The sequence below is a fragment of the Athene noctua genome, chromosome 25 (genome assembly GCF_965140245.1).
Source record: "Athene noctua chromosome 25, bAthNoc1.hap1.1, whole genome shotgun sequence".
In the NCBI taxonomy this organism is placed as follows: domain Eukaryota; kingdom Metazoa; phylum Chordata; class Aves; order Strigiformes; family Strigidae; genus Athene; species Athene noctua.
Genome location: NC_134061.1, coordinates 767,341 through 789,197, shown reverse-complemented (window position 1 = coordinate 789,197; position 21,857 = coordinate 767,341). Strand labels below are relative to the sequence as shown.

Sequence of the window (21,857 nt, the reverse complement as noted above, 5' to 3'; positions counted from 1 at the left end):
TAGATCATATTTTCGAAGGCTCGCAAGCACTCCTGCAAAACCTGTCAAATCACCTGTCAAATACGCAAAAAAAAAAAAAAAAAAAAGACGCTTGGGGAAAGTTTCTCGAGTGCCTTGACAAGAGAAGAACGGTGTGATGGCAGCAAGCTGGCCAGGATTAGAGCTGGATGTTGTGTTTGCTGTGACACAACCGCCACCTCTGCCCCAACAACTACCGACTAGCTGAAGGGAAAACACAATTCAGAGGAAAGGGAAGACGACGGGGAAACAAGAAGAGGCTTTCTTGAGAACAGAACCCACGTAAAGCCTCCTCGGCTCCCGAGAGAGCAGATGATGTGGCACTAGTCAGAACAATACAGTCTACTCTGCAAAGGGAGAAAAAAAAAGTTTAAAGACATTGATTTGGTTTATTTCTCTGTAAACCCTTTGTGATCGCAGAGGTACAACTCTATGAGCATCACCAGTTTGTGTTCATACAGAACAAGGCACTCACGCATGGAATTTTCTTCGACCCAGGTCAGTGCCACACTCCAGTCATACCCGAGCGATGCTTTTGTTGGGAGAAGAGGACTCCCTCTCCAGCAGGGATTTCATGCCCTCTCCCCTAAGAATTATGTCAACAAAACCACACTGCAAAGCACCCTTCCCCCTCCATCCCGGGTCATTTATTAACGCAGTTCAAGATCAGCCAGTATTTTCAGCCCACAGCAGCACAAAAAGTTATGTCAGCTTCCACCTGGCAAACACGCGTGCTTTCATCAGAGGAGGGAGAGAGGGCTCAAGAGAAGAGGCGCCACAGCAGCTGATCAGCTTCACGGGTCAAGAACCCTCAGCGCCGTGCGTTGTGAAAGGCCTGGCACCATCCTGCTGTGATGCAAGCAGGTGTGCTGGCCCCGGGGCGAGCGCCTCACTGCCCCGCTCGGAGGAGCCTCCCTGCAGAGCCGGGGGGGCAGCACACCCCCAGCAAGCGGAGCCTCGCTCCCGGAGAGCGCAGACGGGCTCCAAACGCCTTGGCAAGCGCCTGCTGCCAGAACCGGGGTACCTGGAGTCCTGTCTTGAAAGGACACCTTGCTCTGCAGCCCTGGGGAAGGTCCTTAACTGGTCTATTCCTTAAATCCTTCCCCACATCACTTGTGAAGCGGAGAGCAGCGCCTGGGAGGGTTCCCAGCTGTGGGTGCCCTTCCCGTCGGGTCCCACCTCGGCGGGGGGGGGGGGGCGGCTGGCTGCACACACCTGCGGGGGTCTCCTACGCTGAAAGCTGCACGGGTCTGAGTAAGAGCGTTACTGGAGCTGATAATCTGAGCTCCGAACCCAACCCAGGAAACAAACCCAACCCAGATACCTACAAACAGCATGCTCAGGAGGCACAATAAGCTTTCAGACTCTCTGGCAGACAACAAACGAGAGAAAAAAGTCCGCACAGAAGGGAGAGACTTTCCAAAGCAGTAAGGTAAACAGCAGGTGTTTGCAGGTAGCAAACAAGGGCTGGAAAACAGCCATTTCGCAGCTCCTGGAGCTGCCGGATCCATTCACGGGAGACAAGAGAGACAGAGGCTGTTCCCCCGCCTGCGGGTGCAAGAGCAGGGATGGAGCGAGACCCTGGCGCGGGGGCTGCTGCCTCCCCAGCGCCCACCAAGGGGGTTTCATTCTGGAAAAGGGTCCACCCAGCGCTGTTGGCAAAGGGCCTCCTGGCTGCGGGGTGAGGGAAGGAACAAGTCGGCGCCCGGAGCTGCTGCTGCCACGGACGAGCCCTTTTTCCCGGCCCCTCGCTAAGCGGTTTGTGCCCATCGGAAACAGACGCGGCCCCAGGACCGTCCCGGGCAGCCGGGGCCTCGCCCAACACGGACACAACCGCCTTCCAGCCTCCAGGCGATGAGGAAACCTCAGCCGGGCGCCCGCCGGCCTCCTCAAGGTCAGGGGCGGCGGGGGGAGCGCGGCGCCCCGGCCCCGGCCCGCACCGGGACGCTCCCGGCCGCAAACCGCTACCTGAGCGCGACCGCGGCGCTTCCCGCGGGCTGCGGCCCGGCTCCCGGAGCCCGGCCGCTCTTCAGCCACCGAGCGGCCGCCGGGACCACCGAGCAGCGCGGCCGGTCCCCGCTCTCCCCCGCCCCGGCTCCCAGACCCCCCCCCCCCCGAGGCGGGAGAGGCGCTGCCCGCCGCGAACGCGCCGCCGCTCCCGCCCGGCCCGCGGCAGCCCCGGCCGCAGCTCCCACCGCGCGGAGCCGGAGCGCGGCGGCCGCCCCCAGCACTCACCGGGCGCCGCTCGGCCGCTGCCCCGCTCCCCGCCCAGCGCCGCCGCCTTTTGTTCGCTGCGGCGCGGCGCGGCCTCCCCGGCCCATCGGGCTACGGGCGCCGCCGCCGCCCATTGGCCGCCGCCGCCGCCACGTGATCCTTGTCCGAGCGGGGGCCGCACGCTCATTGGCTGCCGCCGGTGGGGCGCGGCCGCGCGGCCTTGTGGGAGCCGTAGTTCCGCCCCCCCCGCCGCCGTGACCCCCCCGCGGCCGAGGAGCGGCCTCCCCCGGGGCAGAGCCGGGCGTCGCTGCCCCGCGCTGGGGCTGGCGGAGAACCCCCGGGGTGCCCCCGGTGGGGAGCGGCGGTGCCGCCCGGAGCGCGGGCCGTTCACCGGCAGCAGCAGCAGCCATCGGGGTATCGCGGTACATCACCGCCGGCGCCATCCCAGCGACATCCAGCACATCCCAGCGACACGGCAACCGGTGCTGCGGGACGTGCGCGGCCCGGAGACACAACAGACCGGGGACGGGGGGGCGGTGTGTGAGACGCTGCCGCCGCGGCGCGAGGCCTCGGGCAGGACGAGCCGTCCTGCCCCCGCTCCCGCCGGCCCCTGGCGGCAGCACCGCGGCTCTTCCGCCCGCCAGAAACACCCATCGCCCGCCCGTCCTGCGCCGGTTGTTCCCAACCTGTGACTCAAGCACGCACCGAGCAGGTGGCTCCGGCGGCCGGGCCGGCGCGGCCCGTGTGACGGTCACCGGGCGGGGGGCACACAGACGCGATGCTGCCGCCCGCCTCGGGGAGCGCGTGTCCCGCCCGGCGGTGCCAGCGGGGAAAGTCTCCCCAGAGAACGGTTCCCAAACGCCAAAACTGCCTGAAATTCTCTGCCGGACGCCCCGGGGACAGGGGCGTGTCCCGCTGCCTCCCACTCCAGGGCTGGGCTGGGGTTGGTCTCCCTCCCACACCGCCGCCCCGGAGCCAGGACCGGCCCCGTCATCCCTGAGCTGCGTCCGGAGCCCGGCGGCAGCGCTGAGTTTCCCCGTGGGGGAGTTCAATCGTCCAGGCTGCGAGCAGGAGCCCCCCCGCGGGGGACGGACACACACACACCCCCCTCGGTCCCTTGGCCGGAACAAATTGCCTCAAACATTCGTTTTGGCAGGGTCGTACCCACGGCGAAAATAAAGTCAAGGCTGAAGCGGGTGAGAGCAGCAGCATCCCGCTCGGCACTTGTTTGTCCAGGGCCGGGCACCGCGGTGATGAAACCGGTACCCTGCGCAAATACCGAAACCCGCAGAGGACTGGCACTCCGGGGGGAGGCGGGGGCTGCCCTGGCGAGAGCCCCGCGTCGGGCCCGTGCCCCGGCTGGGCGGAGGAACCTGCTCGGCGGCCGCCCGGCGCTCACGCGGCCGCTCCCCAGAGCCGTTTCACCGCGCTCCCACACCCCGTTTTTCCGGCCGCGCCCCCAGCGCGGAGCTTTGGAGACGCGGGTGCGAGAACAAAACCCCAAGGGGCGCCGGCTGCTCCGTCGGCCGGACAGGCCGGGCCGGGAGGGGCGGAACGCGGGGCACCGCGAGCACCCGGCGCTTTTCGGGCAGAAAACGCGCATTTTCCTGCCCGCCCAAGCAGCGCGGCCCCTCCCGGTGCCGCCGCCGGGCCTGCGCGGACTCGCCGTGAGCGGCGCGGCGGGGCGCGACCGCGGGGAGAACGGGCGGAGGAACGCGCCCCCCCCGCATGCGGCGGCGCGGGAAACTCCCGCCAGGGCGCGGGAAACGGCGGCGGGCGCCCCCCTGACGTCACCTCCTGGGCGGGGCTCCGCGCCGGAAGTCGGGCCGTCGCCCGGCAGCGGTTGCCAGGCGACGGCGGCGGCGGCGGGCCGGCCATGGCGGCGGCGGCGGCGGCCCCCGGCCCGGCCGGCACCTTCCCCAGCCTCATGGCCGAGGGGACGCTGCTGTGCCGGCGCGGCGAGCACGGCAAGGCCCTGGCCTGCTTCAGCAACGTGAGGGCGCCGGGCCCGGGCCGGGGGGTGCGGGCGGCGGGGAGGGGCCCGCGGGCGGGCCGGGCCCTCGGAGATGGCGGCCGCGACGGGACGGGCCTGGCGGCGGCCCCCGGGGCCCTGGGGGCGGCGGGCGGAGGCGGCAGCGCCGAGGAGCGCGGGGGGGGCGGCTGGGGGTCACGGCCCGAAGGGAGGCGGCCCACGCGGGGCCGTGCGGGGGGGCAGCACCTCTCTGGGGCGAGAGAGCGGGGTTTTGCGGTAGAAATGTGGCGTTCTGCTCACCCATCACCCAGAGCCGTGCCGGCACAGGGCGGGCCGCAGCGAGTGCTTGTGCCGGGTCACATCTGGCCTGTCCCCGTCTGCTGCCCTCCAGGCGCTGAAGCTGAGAGCGGGAGACAAGCACTGCCTGGCTGCCCGCTCCAAATGTCACCTGAAACTTGGGGACACGGAAAATTCCCTCAAAGATGCTGAAGCTTCGCTCCAAAACGACAAAACGTTCTCCAAGGTAAATGGCCTGGGTGGCCGAGGACCGGTCTGTTATCTGTGAAACTTTGAAGGGGCTGGGAGACAGGTCGGTGTAGAAACAGCTAATTCCAAGCACACCCTCGACATTTTCATTGCTTCCAGAGGAGCGGAGGTGCTTAGTCAGCACTTGAGAAAGAGTTTCAGGATCGGATTTGGTTGTATGCAGATTGCGATAGCACAGGGCTCTCACTTCTGCCTACCAGGGAAATGTCATCTCTGAAGCTTGTTTTTTCTCTCTTTTATTTATTTTTTCCAAATGTCATTTTAGGGCCTTTACCAAAAAGCCGAGACGTTATACATCATGGGTGATTTTGAATTTGCTTTGGTGTTTTATCATCGAGGCTACAGACTACGTCCAGAACTGCAGAAGTTCAGGCTGGGTATCGAGAAGGCCCAGGACGCAATTATCAACTGCATTGGAAGTAAGAGGTTGCATTTTACAGCCCCTACAAGCAGAGCCAGCAGCTGGTCGCTGGACAGCTGATGGCAGAGTGGCTCACTGAGGGACCCTGCACCAACAGAGTCTCTTTGCTGAGTGGCCACTCTCAGATGAAACCAGGGAGCACCGAGAAGAGCACAGCCCTGTTTTTGTTTTGGCCGAATGCCCATTCATATACAGTGTCTAATAACCGGTTATGTAAGTAAATTATGACACCAACTTGAATTTCCAAAGTCACCGTGAAAATGTTCTAAATACAGAACCGAGCAGCTCACCTGCTGACGGCCCTACTGAGGACAGAATCCGTTCTGGGATCTTTAGGCTGATGTTCAAAGTTTGTAATGAGATTTGCTGTGCTACCTGGGACTGGCCTTCCTGAGATCCTGACTTTCCTCCAGGTTACGTTGCACAAGAGCAGTGAAACTGTGGAGTGTTGCAGCAGAGCGCTGCTGTCATCATCTCTGGCCTCGATGACAGAACGTCGCCCCGCAGGAGGCGGGAAAGGCCAAGGACCCGGTGTCAGGCAGCAGCCTGGCAACTCCTCCCTCAGTTTTTCTCTCAGCCGACAGGCGTGGACGGGCCGTGCACCCCCTGCCCGGGGCACAGCCCCTCCCCGGCGGGCGCTGCCGCCCCGGGCTCGCGCTCAGGGGACCCACGTGTGGCTCCCGGGGCTGCCGTGAAACCTCCCGGCTGCTCCGAGGCTGCCGAGGCGGATCCCCAGGGCCCGGCCCCCCCGCCGGGGCACGCCCCGCTGCGCACCCCCCGGGCCCGATCCTGCAGATAGCTCAGTGCCTTACTCCCTCAAATCCATTGCAAAATTTCAGTCCACCTCCAGTGCCGCAGGTTCCCCAGCTGCGGAAAAGCTTGAAGCTCTTTCGTATGTGATAGTTATTTAAAAAACAGGGAAAGTTTCCAGATCTAGCTCGCTTTCTCCAGTACTGCAGCTTGGCACATTTATTGTCATTTTCATTTCTCAAGCCTCTGCACTGCTGTTCTTGAACACTAACAAATATTTTCTCTGTGTTCGCAGGTCCATCCTCAGTTAAGCTGGAGAATAAAGGGGATCTGTGCTTCATAAGCCGGCAGGCAGAGGTACAGTCTGCAGAGCTCTTGCTTCAGAAGCTGACTGGAGCTGTTATGCCTGAAACGGGCATTAGACGTTGGGAGTTTCTGCAGCAACAGGGGTGCGGGTACAGCTGGTCTGGTGAAGTGCCCTCTGAGCACAGACAGCACACTGACCCCTTGGGACAGTATTTATACACCTGCTTTTAATGTCCTCCTGGCTCAAGCTACGCAAAATTTAAAGGAGCAGAAGGGCAGGGGAGAGCAACACGAAGCCCGGGTTGAAGTTTCTCGGCCGGACGGGCTGGTCCTGCCGGCGCTGCGGGTCCCCCGGCAGAGGCTAATCAGTAACCGCTGGGCTCGGAGCCCGGGGTCATTTATCCACGGTATTTACTTGGGTTTCACCTGATGTTTAAGGTTCACTTTTTTGATAACGGACACTGTCTCCATTGCTTAATTTCGGGGTGCTCCACGGAAGGAGCATCGCGTTCCTCTGTGACACCAAACCACACTCCCCCGGGGGCCGGGCTGGGGAGCTCATTGCTGCTCTCAGCTGGAGCGACGGGCGCTCCATGGTAAAGAGAATTTGTACAAAGGGGCCTAAACACGAGCACGTAACTGTTGGGATTTTGAATGTGAATCTCTAGAAATCCCGACGTTTCAGATCCCGGCTCTTACAGCCTCTGTTTCTTTGCCCCGGCCTTCTCGGCCTGGCACAGCTCTGGCCAGGAAGCCCCCCCAGCAGTCCAAGGCCTGGGCTGAACAATTCTTGCCCTTCCTATAACGCCCCCTCCTGTTCTTGGGCGGGAGGGAGCGCAGCGGGCTGCAACACTGCAGTGGCTCCTGACCCAAGCGATGGGTCAGACACTGGCTGTTTGCTGTTCTTTAAAAAATAAGTTGGTTTATATGGAGTGTCAACAGAATTCTGCTAATCCTAGTGTTCCCTGCTGATCTCGCCCCAACTTCCTTTATTTTTTCTTGCTGTAGAGCAAAAAAGCAAATCAGAAACTCCAAATCAAACCGACTAAGGATCAAAGGAGGGCAAAGAAACAGGAACCCGTGAGGAATCCAAAAACAGAGCGAGAGCTTCTTGGAGAGCTTTACGCTGACAAGGCCTACCTAGAAAAGCTGCTCAAGGATGAAGGTCTTTCTCTATTTTATTTAACTAAATGCTCTAAGCAAGTTAAGCAAGTTCTTTTTTATTTTCTTCCCTGTGACCACTCTTCCTTCTCTGTACCAGAGCTCACCTCACACATACAGTGGTTGTGCGAGAGGCAGGAGCCTGGAGGGTGCAGGTGTTTCTGGAGCCAGATCCAATATTCATAACTATCAGCGTATTTCCTTCCCTATTAATTGTCAGGATTTTATGACGAACAATAGATCAACTCAAAGCAATCTGTGCTGGTGAAACCAAAAGCAGAAACAGTATCACTGCAAACTACTTGTGCCTTAATGTTAAATTCCACCGACACCTGCATTAAGTGCGAAGCGTGGCTCCAAAGACTGTAACTCATTTGTGGGTTTGTTATAAACGCTGTTTGAGATCAAGGTGAAGGATCTGGAGAAGTATCTTAGTTTAGAACTAGGCAGAAAGGTGATTCCCCCTTAGTAATTCTTCCAGGGAACTCTTTGCCCAGGAATAGAGAGGTAACTAAGGGTTCGGTCTCCGGGCAGGGTGATGGCATGACTAGCATGAAGAGCGTCCGTGGCTGCCTGGTTCCCAGGCGTGTGCAGGCTCTCGCAGTTTCCCTCTTGCAGTCTCACCACAGGCTGTTCAACCCCCCCACGCAGGCGTTTCTGCCCAGGGCTTCGCCCCCGCCGGCCCCGGAACGGCCCCTCGGGCTCTGCCCGGCACCAGGCGGCAGCTCAGGGGCTGGGAACCCGCGCTCGCTCCAAACCCGCCCAGAACGGGCGTCTGCCCTAACTGCCCCCCTCGCCGCGCCGGTCCCGAGGGCGCCGAGGACTTTCACTTCTAGGACTGTCAGAGCAGAAAACCGTTCCCAGCCAGCCCCCCGCTGAACTGCAGCTCCGTCCGCACCCGCGCTCACACCCCCCTGGGTTCTACCATCTTGTCCTCAGATTTGATGGAGAGCAGCACAAAGCAGGGCACCAAAGTAGCAGACCTGGTTCTGAGCGGCATCTCCTACCTGGACACTCGCCGTGAGTTCTGGCAGCAGCAGAAGCCTATTTACGCCCGCGAGAGAGAGCGCAAGCTCAGGCAGCGAAGGTGGATCCCGGACAGGACACGAAAACCAGCCGAGGTTGGCAGATCCATTGTGAAGAGCGTGGAGGACATCCAGCAGTGTAGGTGTCCCGGCTGCAAGCAGCGAGAACGTGATGACCTGCACGTGTAATTATTTGCTGTAGTAATAACGGGCCGGAACCAGAGCAGCAGCGCATTCACAAACACCAGTAGGCAGTTTTGGGGAAGTATTTGCTTTTGTATTCTTCACCTTTCCCAGCGCTTTCTTAGATACAGAATCCAACGCATTTTTTTCTCAGCTTTTTCTCTTCCTGCTGACTGGTTTCCAGGACAGCACTCGGACGGCGAGGGCAGGCAGGCCCCTGCCCCGTGTCTCTGCTCTGGGAACCAGCAGCGGCTCCACTGAGAGAATGCAGGCTGCTGCACTTCATCACTTCTATGGCTCAAAAATGCCATTGCAGAGAGATGAAGCAGCTGAGAAACAGTGCTCTGGAAGGAAGGAGCAGTTACTCACTGGTCTCCTTCTCTCCTTCTGTGCTACATATTTACAACCCTGGGAAAAGACCGTGGTGGTTACTGCAGTTCGGCTCTTTGAAGCTAGAGCGGCTGGGGGCAGGTGGTGTCAGAAACACCCTGCAGCGGCCCCTGCACCAGGGTGCCACGAACAGGGCTCACCGGGGAAGTGCAAGGGGCTCATTTAGGAAAGCAAAACCGCGAGTGCTGTAGCTCGAACCTCACCTCCAAGGCCAGGCCGCCCGGCTGCAGTACCTGGGCTGTCAGAACCGTTGGCCAAGCACCGGTCGCCTTTTTCCCCAGCAGGCGGGGGGGTTACAAGTCCTTTCCCTGGACTTACCCTGACGAAAGTGATTTCCCGGAGTGCCAGGTGCAGGTTCAGAAGTACCATCTCGCCGGGGCAGGTTCTCGGAGATGCTGAGGGGTCGGGAGCTCCAGCCTCTCCCAGCTTTGTCTGGGGGGTACAACCACGCCTGGCCTCGCCTCCCGCCAGCACTGAACTCTCCTCCCTGTGTGCAGTGCTGGCCGGGGGCTGCCCCGAGGGAGGCTGCAGGAAAGCTGAGCGGCTGCTGAAAACCGTCCAAGGGTGCTCCGAGGACGAAGTTCCCAACAAGGGGGAACTGCTCGGAAACCTCCTCAGCTGCATTGGGAACGCTCAGTTCGAGATGGGCCGGACAGAGGCGGCTCTGCAGAGCCACAGGATGGATCTGGAGTTTGCCAGGCAGAGGTGAGAGCTGGGGGGTTCAGGGGAGTGGGGAAAGGAGGAAAGTTCCTCTGCAAGGGCTTTTAGCATCGGGTGGTGTAATCCTCACCTGGAGGTTTAACAGGGCAGCGCATCCAGACTCTGCCCAGGTACCATGGTCTCTAGTGACTCATCTTCACTATTGCAAAAATAAGGAGCCTGAAGCAGATTTCTAAAGGACCTCGACCACGTGGCACATCTAAAACTCGGCTGAAGCAAAGCAAAAGAGAACCCAAGTCTCAGTCTCAGCACTTCAGCCTCTAGTACCCACTTCCTTCTCTGGGAGGTCGGGCTCTAAATCACACCAGTTTTCTGCTACATTTTCTCTTAAAATCATTTGCATTCAAACTGTGATAGCAGCCTTGAAATAGTTATCTAAGAGGTACAATTACCTGCCCATACAGAGCACGTTTTAGCTCTTTCAGCTAAAACAGAGTGGAGCAAAGTGTGGTCTTAAGATTTACCAAGAGTTTTGCAGAGCACAGGAGAAAACACTGAACAGCTGCTTGGACTGAAGTTATTTCGGTTTTATTTTTGCCAACACCGCACAGGGCTTTTAAAGTGAGACTCTTGTCGTTTTCACAAATCCCTTTTTAAAATTAATACTGGTTTAAGAAAATTTCTGCCTCTGTCCTGGCGATCTCCACTCCCCAGTTTTCCCAAATCAAGTGAAGAATTAGCAGTAGAGGCAGGAATGCCGGCGAAGCTGCGTTTCCAGGCGGGCGGTGGCTGGGGGGGCTTTGGGGCTTTGCCCTCTCGTGGCTGGAGCTCAGCAGGGCGAGAGGAGACGCGTTAAAGCCTCGCAGTGCCCCTGACAAGGCATTTATCCTCCTCGTCAGCTTTTCCAGCTGTAAGGTAAGGGCAGCCAGAGCAGGCCGCTTCCGAAGGTGGGAACCAGGGCTAATTAAGGAAAAAAAATTAAGTCCACAGGCTACATTATTACAGAAGCTGCCTCTAGCATGGGGCGAAGGCTGGTTCAGAGCAGAGGGAGCAGGGCTGCTACCCAGAGCCTGGAGACACGGGGCAGGCTCGGACGGGTCTGGCTCTTCCCTCTTGGACAGGAATCGCCCGGCAGTGTTGGGGCCCCGGGAGCTGGCAGGGAACCTCTGCGGGACCCGCAGGGCAACAAAGGGAAACCGAGGCAAAGCGAAGCAGAAAGACTTTTACAAGGGCTGCCAGATTTGCACCAAAACAACCCAAACCCAAAACTAAACCACTTCCCCCTGCATCTTACCGGGCGTCAGTTGCAACAGCTGTAGATAAAATTGAAAATCCGCCTTGATTTTATGACTTTCAGTCTGATATGGGTCCTTTACCTCTGCTGCTCCCCACTTCGCCTGAAGTTACGCCGAGCACCAAAGAAAACGTGAGGCTGAAGAAAGCCCAGGCTATGTCAGGACCGAGGCTGAGCCGGTGTGTGAGCTGGCACAGGCAGGACGCAGGGACAGCCACAAAGCCACGGGCGAAATGCCGAGGGTCAATTTATTCTCGTTCCCTCGCGACCTGGGGGGGGGAATCTCTGCAGCAGCGCCCGGGCAGGGGCGGAGGGCGGCAGGCGGGGACGCCGGAAAGACGAGGAGAAAAAGACCCTGAACCTGCTGCTTTCGCCCGTGTATCAGGGGTTTTCCCAGGCGTAGTTTTCTGCCGTGCTCTGATCTCTCCCCCAGCAGGGCAGGGACCTCAGGCAGGTGCCTCGGAGTCTGTCCCAGGCCTCTGTCACCCAAGCACAGACGCTCTACCCGTCGGGCTCACAAAACTAAACCATCAGGGCGATAAACGCGTGTTTCGACACCCCAGCTGCAAGTCACTCGAGCGTGTTTACAACCCCCCTTGCCAATCTTCCGTTCTACTCCGGCTGTCAGCTACTGCAAATTCTTTTTCTTTCCATCACAGGGATCTGCCAGACGCCGTGTCCAGAGCCCTCGGTAACATTGGCAGAGTTTATGCCAGAATCGGCAAATTCCAGCAAGCCATTGACACGTATGTAAGATTAGTGACAGAAAAGGCGTAAGGCTGTTTTGTAGATGATGTTTTTTCGGTTTGTTTACTCAAACTGGCAGCAAGGGGGGGCTGGGAGTACCTGGAATCCTTCTTTTATAGCATCAGTGGTTGAAATTCTAACTGTGCCTGGTGAGATCTGCTAAACGTCTTTCTTACTCTCTGCTCCAAGTTGGGAGGAGAAGATTCCAATGGCAAAATCCAGCCCGGAGAAGACTTGGCTGTTCCATGAAATCGGCCGATGTTACCTGGAGCTGGATAAAGCCGAAGCAGCCCAGAATTACGGCCAGAAGTCCCTGCAGGCGTCAGATGAAGAGGGAGATGTTGAGTGGCAACTCCGTGCCACTGTCCTGGTGGCACAAGCACAAGGTACAGGCCTTGGTACAAGTTTTGCTCGAGGGATGGCGACAGCCCGTCCCTTCACACCTTGTGAAAACATCTCTCATTTAACGGCCAAAGTAACTGTTCAGGCCAAGACCCCTCACCTGAGACTTGCTCAGTTAACTATTATTCTCTTGATCTTGGCTTAAAACAGATGTTTGCATTTGTCTGTTACAGTGAAGTTGAAGGATTACTGGTCTGCGATCAGGAACTTTGAGAAAGCCCTCGCGAAGGCAAAGCTTGTTCACGATGAGGCTGCTCAAAGGGCCGTCATTGCTGTAAGTGGGTGGTTGTGAAGAGGAGAAGCTTGGGGCCGGGGCACTAAGCTGGCTCTAACTATTGTCTGGTGAACTGAGAAAACGTCCCTGCACAGGAGGTGTGTTAAGAGGGGGAAAACGCAGCCTCTGAAGCATATTGGAAGTTTTGAAGCCTCCCGGCTCAGAAAACTTAACCCCAGTTTATGAACCAGACCAACGTATAAAAGGATGAAGCCCCGGCCCTGCTCAGGTCGAGGGAAAATGTTCTTTGGGCCTCCCTGGGGCAAGGGTTTCCCACGGAGAGTGGCTGATCACAGCTCACCCTGTCCCGCCCTCTCCGAAAAGTCCCAGAGGAGCCACTTGGCATCAGACGGTGGAAGAGCGTGTGGGCACGGCCAGGGACCCGCGGAAAGCGGCCGCCAGCCCCCACTGACCCGGCCGCGGGCTGGGGGGGTCCGGCCGAGCCCAGCTTGCCCGGCACCAGTTCCAGCACAGGCACCGACACCGGATCCCTCACGGGCATCCAGAGCTCGGGCACAGCCCGCTCACAGGTGGCAGAAAAAGGGGAGTGTGAGAGAGGTGGGGTCCCCAGGGGAGGGGACGCTTGGGCCGGTAGGAACGGCGGCAGGGAGGGTGAAAGCACAGGTCCCAGAGGTTCACAGTAGGAAAGGGCCAGGGAGCGACAGCAGGAGAACAGGAAACACTCCAAGGATGTAACTGCATTCCTGGAGCTTCTGCTAATCCGCCGTCTCGCTTTCAGGCCTTAGACGACGTGAGCAAAACCTTCATCGAGGAGCTGGACAGGAGAAGAGAAGCGAGAGTTTCCTCTGCTGAAGGCCTCATTTAGACCTCGGCACCCCATAAATGTAAAAATTCTCCGTTTCCCTTCTCTGGAGCACAGATGGATGTGTGGGAGCAAAGCACCCCCCCGTTCCCCGGTGACGAGCACCCGGATTTCTGGCCCACGCCGCATCCTCCGGGCGAGGACAGCCGCGGGGTCGGGGGGGCGCGGAGCCGCGGCCAAGTTCGAACTTGTAGCGTCTGGGTTTCGTAGCGAAGGTTCAGTCTCGAGCGGGTATAAACCGCAGCGGCGATGGCGGTGCGGGAGGGGGCCTTGGGCAACCTGGGCGAGCGGGTGGGGCGGGGTGCGCTTCGGGGCTGGTGGCCCCGGCGAAGGAGCCGGCTTTGCCAGACCCCCCCGCTGCGCTTTTCGCAGCCCCGGCCGAGAGCCGCGGGGCAGGAGGGGGCAGCACCTCCCCAGCGGCCCCGGGCCCGCTGCCCCCCCCGGGCCCTCTCCTGCCCCCCGGCCCCGGGCCGAGCTTCCCGCAGCGGGGCAGAGGCCGGGGGGCTCTTTCCTTGCCCCCCCCTCCCCGATTTCTCAGTGCCGGGACTTTACCGTTGGGTTCCCCACCCCCCCAGACGCTGGTTTCAGCGACGGGACCCCCAGAGACAACTGGGAGCAGCGGAGCGGGAGGGGGGGCACGGCCCGGGGGGGCAGAAGGAAGGTGCCGGGAACTGCGAACCGGACCGGCCGAGGTGGGGGGAGGAAGCGGCGGGGAAGGCCCCGACCCGACGGGGCCCCCGAGAGCCGCGGGGCCGCCCCCCCCGCACTCGGCGCTGCAAACACGAGCTGAGCCCTGGGACCGCGGCCGCGGCCCTCCCTGCGCCCCCCCGCACCCACAAGTGGGGCGAAGCCGCGGGAAAGCGCCGCCCCCCCCGATCCCTCCCCGTCCCGGGCGGGGACCGAGCTCCGGGCACCCCCCAACCGCCGTCCCCGGGGGAGGGTCCGGGCCGGCCCCCCGCACCCCCCCGCGCCTGCGCGGTCACGGGGGGGCCGGCGGTGGCGGGGGGGCCCCGGCGCTATGAAAGGGGCCGCGGCCGTGCCCGCCCCAGAGCCGCTTCCCCGCGCCGCTCCTCACCATGGTAAGCGGGCCCGGGCCCCCCCGGCGCTGGGTCTCGTTTCCCGGGGGGGGGAGCTCCGGCGTGGCCCCACACGGGGGTGCGGGGCGCGGGGGGTGCCCGGGGCGGGGGGTGCAGCCGGACACAGCCCCGGGGTCCCCGCGGTGCAGCGGCTCCGCCCGGGGGGTCCCGGGCACCCCCCCCCCCCCGATGCCGGGAGCACTCGCTCCCTCCGGCGAGTCCCCGGCCCTGGGGGGCCCCGGGGCGCGCAGACAAGGGGGGGCTTTGTGGGGCCGGGCCGGGGGGGCGGCGGGTCTGTGCGGGGCCATTGTCCGGGCCCCCGCCGTGAGCGCGGCCTTTGTCCTCCGGGCCGGGCGCGAACAATGCGGGGGGGGGCGGTCATTGTTCCTTTGTTCCGCGACGGGCAAGTGGCCGCAGTCGCCGCCGTCGCCGGCAGCTGCCCGCGGGCCCTGCCCGACCCGGCCCCCGGGGCCGCGCCGGGACCCCCGAACCCCCGGGGAGGGCAGCGGGGGGGTCCCCGGGTGCTTCGGAACCAACCCCCCCCTGCGCGGGGGCCAGCCAGGGGCAGGGAAGTGAATCCACCGGCATCGGCCTTTTCTAAGCCAGAGCCTCGCCCTGGGCTCGGCGGGGGGGTAACCCCCCCCCCAGGGCAAAACCTCCTCCAGCATCGCCCGCGGCCACCGGGCGGGTCACGGCCGGGCCGGGGGGGGTCACGCACCGACCCGAATCCAGCGGCCGCCCCGCGGGGAATCCGCGCTCCCCCCGTCCCGGTAGCCCGGGGCCCTGCTGGAATCGCCTGGGGCTCCGGTTCCCGGCGGGGGCCAGCGCCAGCCCCCCCCCGAGGGCTGCTGTCGGGACTGGTTTCGCTTTCGGGTTCGGCTGCGGGGGGGGGATCGCGGTTCCGGGAAGCGGTTTCAGTTTCTCGGCGCAGGAGGAGCCCGAACCCCCCCGGGCGCTGACGGGGAACCGGCGCATCCCCGGGGGCTCCGCTCAGCACCAGCCGTCGGTACGGGGAGGGGGGGGTTCGGGGAGCACCTGCGGCGCCTTCGGGCCCCCCCGGTACCGGGCGGCAGCCACGAGGCCGCAGCGGGCGCCGCAACCTGCCGGGACTTTCCGGGGGGCTCCCGCGCCGCAGCCCCGGTACCGGGCGCCGCGAGGGTCTCTGCCGGGGCTCGGGAGGGCACGGGGCCCCCGCAGGGCTCTGCCCGCCGCCAGCCCGTGGTGCCCCTGGAACGGCGGCCGCTGCCACGTCACGGGCAGAGCTTCCCCTTCCCGGGGCGTCGCGGGCCCGAGCCGCACCGGCGGCTCCTCGGGCCGGGCCCGGGGCCGGCGGGGTGGGACGGGGCGCGGGTCCCCCTGCAGCACCCGCCCGGGGCTCTGTGGGGTGGCGTCGGCCGAGGTGGGGGACGCGGGGGCAGAGGGGCTCCCTGGCACCCCCCAGGGAAGGCGCGTGCTCGCGCCCCGGGATGGGGGGCTCGGGGGCTGGTAGTCTGCAAAATATTTCCTTCTTGCATTTCAGAACAGAGGCTTCTCAAAGAAGAGTCACACGTTCCTGCCTAAAATATTTAAAAAAATGTCTGCTCAGTCCGCGAAAGAAAGACCCGAAAGCTTGCAGTTCCCTTTCCTTGACGATGAAGACACCATCTCCACAGTCAAAGAATCTAAAACCTTTTTTATTTTAAGGGGCCTGCCGGGCAGTGGGAAGTCCACTCTTGCCCAGGCAATCCAGGATAGGTATAAAGATGCCTGCAAGGTCATCTCGGTCGATAGCTATAAAATCACACCGTTAATAAGAAGCACCGTGCCTGAAGAGTACTCAAAGGTGGATGAGGATCTAGTTGACTATTGCAAACGAGACATCAGCGTTATCGTTTTGGACGACACTCACCATGAGAGGGAACGACTGGACCAACTCTTTGATATTGCTGACAAATACCGGTACAAAGTCATCTTTGCTGAGCCCAAAACCCAGTGGCGGATGGATTGTTTGCAGCTGAAGGAAAAGAACCAGTGGAAACTGTCGGTGGAAGAGCTGAAGAAGATGAAGCCGAGCTTGGAGAAGGAATTCCTACCCATGTATTTTGGGTGGTTTTTGAGCAAAAGAAGTTCAGAGATCCTGAGGAAGGCTGGCCAGGCCTTCTTAGATGAGCTTGGAAGTCTCAAAGCCTTCAAAAAGGAGAGTAAATACTGTATGTATAGACGTATCTTACCATCTCGTGGTGAAATGTTACCAGTCAGCGCAGGGAACGCGTTCAGTCAGCTTCTGAAGTGAATTTCTGGTTAAGGCTAGCAAGGAGAAAAACTTGGAAGCTACCGATCTGTTCCCCGTAGCTGACAAAGTTGCTGTTGTAAGTAAAAATAAAAGCCAGGGCTTTTCCTGAGGAGCCCGTTGAGCTCTGGCGCTGTGGGAGCTGCCCCCGGCCCGCAGCGGCGTCCTGGTGGCTCAGCACCCCCCGGGCGCTGCCACGAGCCCGAGACAAAAGGGAGAGACTGAACAACCTCGTCCCTGAGGGGCTTCGTGCAGTGGCGAGGTTAAGAGGAGCCAGGATGATACCGAGAAGCTTCTGTTCTCTAGTCACGTCCCCCGTTAGCCCGGGGAAGGGAGGCGTTTTACCCACCCATCAAGTCCTTTTCAGCAGTTAAGAAAGATGAAACTTTCTTCCCCAACCTGTCCTTTGAGTGAGACGGGACTGAGGCTCGTGGGTGACATCAGGGGATGGGGTTTGGACGCTGATGTTGTTTACTTGTATTTGCAGTTGCTTCCGCTATTGAAGACCCCAAAATAAAAATAGATCTGACCAGCTACTTCGTGAAGAGGCCGCCCGGGGTCTTACACTGCACCACAAAATACACGGACTTTGGAAAAGCAGCTGGAGCCGAGGAGTACGCACAGCAGGAGGTGAGTAGGGGCTCTGGCTCCTCCGTGAGCCCCGTCCTGTCCCCACCCCCAGGGATCCCCGAGCCCCTCGGGGGGGACACGCGGCTTTGCTGGAGCCGAGAGGGCAGCCGGGGACTGTGGATACGTCCGTCCACGTGGCCTGTGCGATGGAAAAGTCGTAACTGTGGGGAGATGGTGACGATCTCCCGTTGTTTTCCAAACAAAATACTCCTGCCCCCCCCCCCCAGCCCCCACTTGCAGCGTCATCTCCAACAGCCTGATGGGAACGACAATGAGTTTAAAGTATTTACACTTCCAGCTAAATCGTTTCAAACCAGCTAAGCCCAAGTTAAATCTTGCAATTGGTGAAGGGAAGACGTAACCGGCTCCGAGTTCGCGGAGCAGGAACTCGAGGCGCGACCGTCCTGTCGCACCCGGCGCCCCGCGGCTCAGGCTCTGTCCTCCCTCCCCGCAGGCGGTGAAGGCTTCCTACGGCAAAGGCTTCACCTTGGCCATCTCTGCTCTCTTCGTCACCACAAAAACTGTCGGGGCTCGCGTAGAGCTGAGCGAGCAGCAGCTGCTGCTGTGGCCTGGCGACGCCGACAAGATCCTGCCCGCCGAGAGCCTCCCGCGGGGCAGCCGGGCCCACGTCACCCTCGGCTGCGCCAACGGCGTCGAAGCCGTCCAGACCGGGCTGGATCTGCTGGAGTTCGTGAAACTGGAAAAGGCAGGGAACAAAGGGGAAGAAGTGGGGGAAATTGGAGGAGGGAAACTGCTGTATTTTGGTAACGGTATGTGGATGCTCATCCTTTCTAAAAAGATCGATGTGAAGGCAATATTCTCGGGTTACTATGGAAAAGGAAAACTCGTGCCCACGCAGAGCACCAACAAACGGGGCTCTGCCTTCAGTTCCTGCACCATCATCTAGGGGCAGGGGCAGGGCAGCTGGTTGGGTTGTTTTTAAAAGGCAAGTAACTCCTGTAACCTTTTAAAAGTGTAAAAAGAAATAATTCTACCTTACTAAAGTCAGCCCTTTCGCCAGCCCCTCTGGGGAGAGAGTTTATTGGCCTCGAACGAGGAAGAAAACAAGCAGCTCCTGACTGACAAAGGAAAACTCTCCCATAACTGGTGCCCGTAACTGAAGTGCTGCTGAGTGTGACTTTACTGACATTTTGGGAGAACCAGCCGTGGCGTTCTGCTTGTTTTCTTCCTCGGAGGAAGATCAACTCTGGCCTCGTAGAGCTTCCCCACGAACCACAATCGTTAGAGCTTTCCCTGTGGGTACGAGCGGTGGCCGAGCAAAGCCCGGACGGAGCCGCCCCGAGTCCCGCGGCCGAGGGCCGGGACCAGCCGCTGGGGAGCGGAACTGCGGGGTCAGACCCTCGGGACCCGCTCGTGGCCCCTTCCCGTGGCCCCCCCGTGCCGGCGGGGCAGGTGCCGGTGGCTCAGCCCGTCAGAGGGACCCCGCAGAGCGCGGGGGGGGCCAGCCCTGCCCCGCTCACGTTTCTCTGGGGTGGGGGGACGGGCCCCCCCCGGGCGCAGGAGCCGGACGGGCTCTGACGGCGACCGTGGATTTCAGGCGACGAGCAAAATCCCAGGAGGGGGATTCGGCTCCAGCCACGTGTCGGGGGGGGCTGGACCAAGCCCTGCCCAGGGGCCTTGGCCTGTAGGAAACAATCCTGCCCTGGCAGGGAGTGGAAGAGATGGACTAACGTCTTTTCCATCTTATTTTATAGAAACTAAAATCGTGTCTGAAGTACAGAACTGCACTTCATGCAAGATTTTACTACTTTTCTCTAATGCACTTGAATGTTAAGTTAGGGTGGCAGTAACACTGTAATTTAGGACCTAAGTGGAGGTATCGTAACTGCCTAACTCACGCCTGCTCAAACCTAAACCCTGGGCTGGGACTAGCGCTAACGCCCGAGCTCCTGTCAGCGAGAGTTTTACTGAGCCTCGGCCCGAGCCTCTGTGGTCGCTGCTTCTCCGTAACACAAAGCTCAACTAACGGCCCCCGGTCAGGACACCCTGAAACTCCTGCTCTGGCTCAGCCTTCGCGAACTCACCGTGAAATTAATCCCGTTAATCCCTGTAAATACTGACTGTGCTCGACCAGCGCGCGCTGGGGGAGCTGGGGCGGGCGCAGGGGAGCCGCCGCTTCCCCCCGGGCTGCTCAGGGCAGAAGCCAGGAGGGGTCTGGGGCTGCTCTGGGGGGCACTCGGCGAGTTCACCAACACTCCTGCTCTTCCAAAACGATGGATGATAAATTCCCGTTAGAACGTAAAAGAATTAAATACATACAGCCCGGTAGCCCCCCCTTCCCCTCCCCAGGGGAGCCCCGGCTGGCGCGGCAGAGGGCAGGTGCCTCATGCTCAGCCTGGGCCTTTCCTTTGTTCCCTCAGAGCTTTAAAACCGCGTTTAGCAGCCGGGCCCAGACCCGCCCCTGGGGGTGGGTGGGAGCACCCCGCCCCCCGCCCCGGGAGCTCCAGCTCCCACCCAGCACCAAACCGCGCAGCTGGAAAATCGTGTTTCTTTGCCTGTTCAAGAACAACAGAGAGACTGTCGTCATTTCAGTTTTTATTAGTTTGTACATCATATACAGTTTATAATAAAGTAAACCAATTGCATATGGTTTTGCTTCAGTCTGTGATATTCTTCATATAAACACATCATTATGAATTATGCCTAATGAAGTAAACAACAAATATTCACATTTTTACCATTCACATCCTAGAAAGGTTTCAGGGTGCGGGGAGGGACAGTGTCACACCGTGTGAAGCCCGTCTTGGAGAGGACGGCGGGTTTGGCAAAGCGATGGGGACAGCGATTGCTCCATGCAATACTCCCTCCCTCGGGAAAGGGGGCGAGAAGGTATTTACACTGAGGTAAACATTCAGAATTTCGGTTCAGATAAATACTGCAGCACGGGCTCTGGCGTCCTCTCCGAGTTGGCTTCACATCAGCGTCTGGTTTTGTCCCGACTGCGCCTTAACGTCGTGACACGCAGCGAGGGGGCTCGGGCTGCTCCGTCGCTCTCGGCCCCTCCAGCGCTGCTTCAGGCGGCTCCCTCGGGGGCCGGGGGGGTGTCGGAGGTGGGGCAGGCCCTGCCCTGCCCCCCCGTGTCCCAGCAGGTGCCTCCGGCCCCGCTCACCCCCCCCCCCCCCCCGTGCCAGAGCCGGGACCCCCGGGCGCTGCTCGGGGGAGGGACGAGGCGGTCCCTGACCCTGCGGGCGCGGGACGGGCCCGAGCGTCGCCGGCATCTGCCGGGGGTGCACGCGCCAGCTGTCCCTCTGCCCTGGGCGAGGGGAGGGCGCACAAGGCACAAATTTAAACGGGATGAAAACCATCCACTCGAAGAGAAGTGAGCATCTGTGGTTAGTCCTGGGACTGGGGCAGCCGTTCGGCCAGCGCCACGCTCCGGTTCCCGCATCACAAACCCGACAGCAGGGCAGCCTGAGGGACTCGCAAAGAGCCCAGGGACAGTAACGGGTGTCCCGAAACATTTTTCTTTCCTCCTTTTTTTTTTTTTTCTTTTCCTCAATTTGCATCAACCTATTTACAAAAGTCAGACGCCCTCAGCACTGAGGCTCCAGCTCTCGCCAGCTCCGAGCTCCCAAGCGGAACCGGGCGCTTCCCTGCGTAGCCAAACCGCCCAAGAGCCCGTCAGAGGGGGCAGCCAGAGCTCCAGGGTCTTTACAGCGGATTCCAAGCCCGGGTTCGGCGCAGCGGGGAGGGACTCGCAGCACCCCCGCAGAGGGTGGAGCTGACACGGCCTCCCGTTTGTAAAGCAAACCCGCAGCTCCGGAGGTCGGACCAGGGCACACGCAGGGGTCTCCCCGCGCTCAGGGTACCGATGCCTGTTTCCATTTTTAAAGCACAAAACTGCTTCTGTTTTCATTTGAATGCCAACTGCACGTCACTGAAACTACCCCCACGGCAGCTCAGGCACCACAAGCATCATCCAGCGAAAAACACCAGAGGGAAACGCGAGGGCCCCGCGGCTCCTCGGCTCCTGGGACCGCCGGGAGCCCCCACGCGAACCGCGGAAGCCGACGGCGGCTCCGCCAGGCACCGACCTGCCCCACAGCGACTGCGGCCGCTGCGAGATCCCTCCCGCGCACACCGACCCGCTCCGGCTCTGCCACCCCCGGGCACCTTCTCGCAGCACCGGCCATTCCCCTCGGGGCGCCCGGGCAGGAGCCAAGGCCGGTGACGGGGCCGCGCGGGGGTTCTGCTCACGGGCCCGCCTGGGGACACGTTTCGGGGTTAAGCGTTAAGTCTCTTGCTGTTACGCCAAAAAAGAAACCTTGCAGCAACGGCTTCGTTCAAAGGGCGGGCTTTCCCAGTGGTTCCCTCCACGTGCCGAGTCCCTGCGGTGACAGGGATGGGACGAGCGCGAGGCTCGATGCTCCCGCAGCCACCGGGCTGGTGCTCCAGGGCGTCACCCCCCGCCGCCGCCTCCCCCCGGGAGCTCTCGACCGCCCAGAGACCGCGGAGCCGTGACCCCACTTGGAGCTGCTTGTTCCTTATCTCCGGCCAACGCCCGGAGCTCCCGGGGCGCCGGGGGGTCTGTGCAGCCGCCACCACCACAAAAACGGCACCAAGGGTCCCCGCGGCCACGCGCCAAACGCCCCGTGAACAACGTCCCGTAACCACCACACGTGAAAGGCAACGGCTCAGGCAAGGCCCAGCTGAGTTTTCTGAGAGAAACAAGAGC

At 61.1% G+C, this 21,857-nt stretch overlaps 3 protein-coding genes across 8 annotated transcripts in view; 2 read left to right on the top strand and 1 right to left on the bottom strand.

The window, feature by feature from the left end:
- The window catches only part of ACLY (ATP citrate lyase), an 89,669-nt gene extending 87,311 nt beyond the window's left edge, over positions 1 to 2,358 (bottom strand). For all 4 annotated transcript variants that reach the window (XM_074927041.1, XM_074927038.1, XM_074927040.1 and 1 more), the window contains exon 1: positions 2,254 to 2,358. The gene's annotated coding sequence lies outside the window, so the exon portion shown is untranslated. The remainder of the gene's footprint in view (positions 1 to 2,253) is intronic.
- A 1,743-nt stretch (positions 2,359 to 4,101) lies between these two features.
- ODAD4 (outer dynein arm docking complex subunit 4) lies at positions 4,102 to 13,468 on the top strand. Its single transcript, XM_074926961.1, has 11 exons — positions 4,102 to 4,225; positions 4,596 to 4,727; positions 5,016 to 5,169; positions 6,217 to 6,278; positions 7,236 to 7,392; positions 8,328 to 8,552; positions 9,484 to 9,691; positions 11,600 to 11,686; positions 11,877 to 12,073; positions 12,263 to 12,363; positions 13,103 to 13,468. Exons 1-11 carry the CDS (start codon positions 4,109 to 4,111, stop codon positions 13,187 to 13,189), a joined length of 1,527 nt encoding a protein of 508 aa, XP_074783062.1. The 5' UTR covers positions 4,102 to 4,108; the 3' UTR covers positions 13,190 to 13,468.
- Positions 13,469 to 13,497: 29 nt separating this feature from the next.
- Positions 13,498 to 19,767, top strand: CNP (2'',3''-cyclic nucleotide 3'' phosphodiesterase). Of its 3 annotated transcripts, none has more exons than XM_074926965.1 (4): positions 13,498 to 14,265; positions 15,787 to 16,451; positions 17,019 to 17,161; positions 17,616 to 19,767. In XM_074926965.1, exons 2-4 carry the CDS (start codon positions 15,836 to 15,838, stop codon positions 18,066 to 18,068), a joined length of 1,212 nt encoding a protein of 403 aa, XP_074783066.1. In that variant the 5' UTR covers positions 13,498 to 14,265; positions 15,787 to 15,835; the 3' UTR covers positions 18,069 to 19,767. The 3 variants fall into 3 exon arrangements, with proteins under 3 accessions (XP_074783066.1, XP_074783065.1, XP_074783067.1); XM_074926964.1 differs by having other exon boundaries at positions 13,499 to 14,265; positions 15,782 to 16,451; XM_074926966.1 differs by lacking the exon at positions 13,498 to 14,265 and adding an exon at positions 14,887 to 15,268 and having other exon boundaries at positions 15,782 to 16,451.
- The last annotated feature ends 2,090 nt before the right edge of the window (positions 19,768 to 21,857 follow it).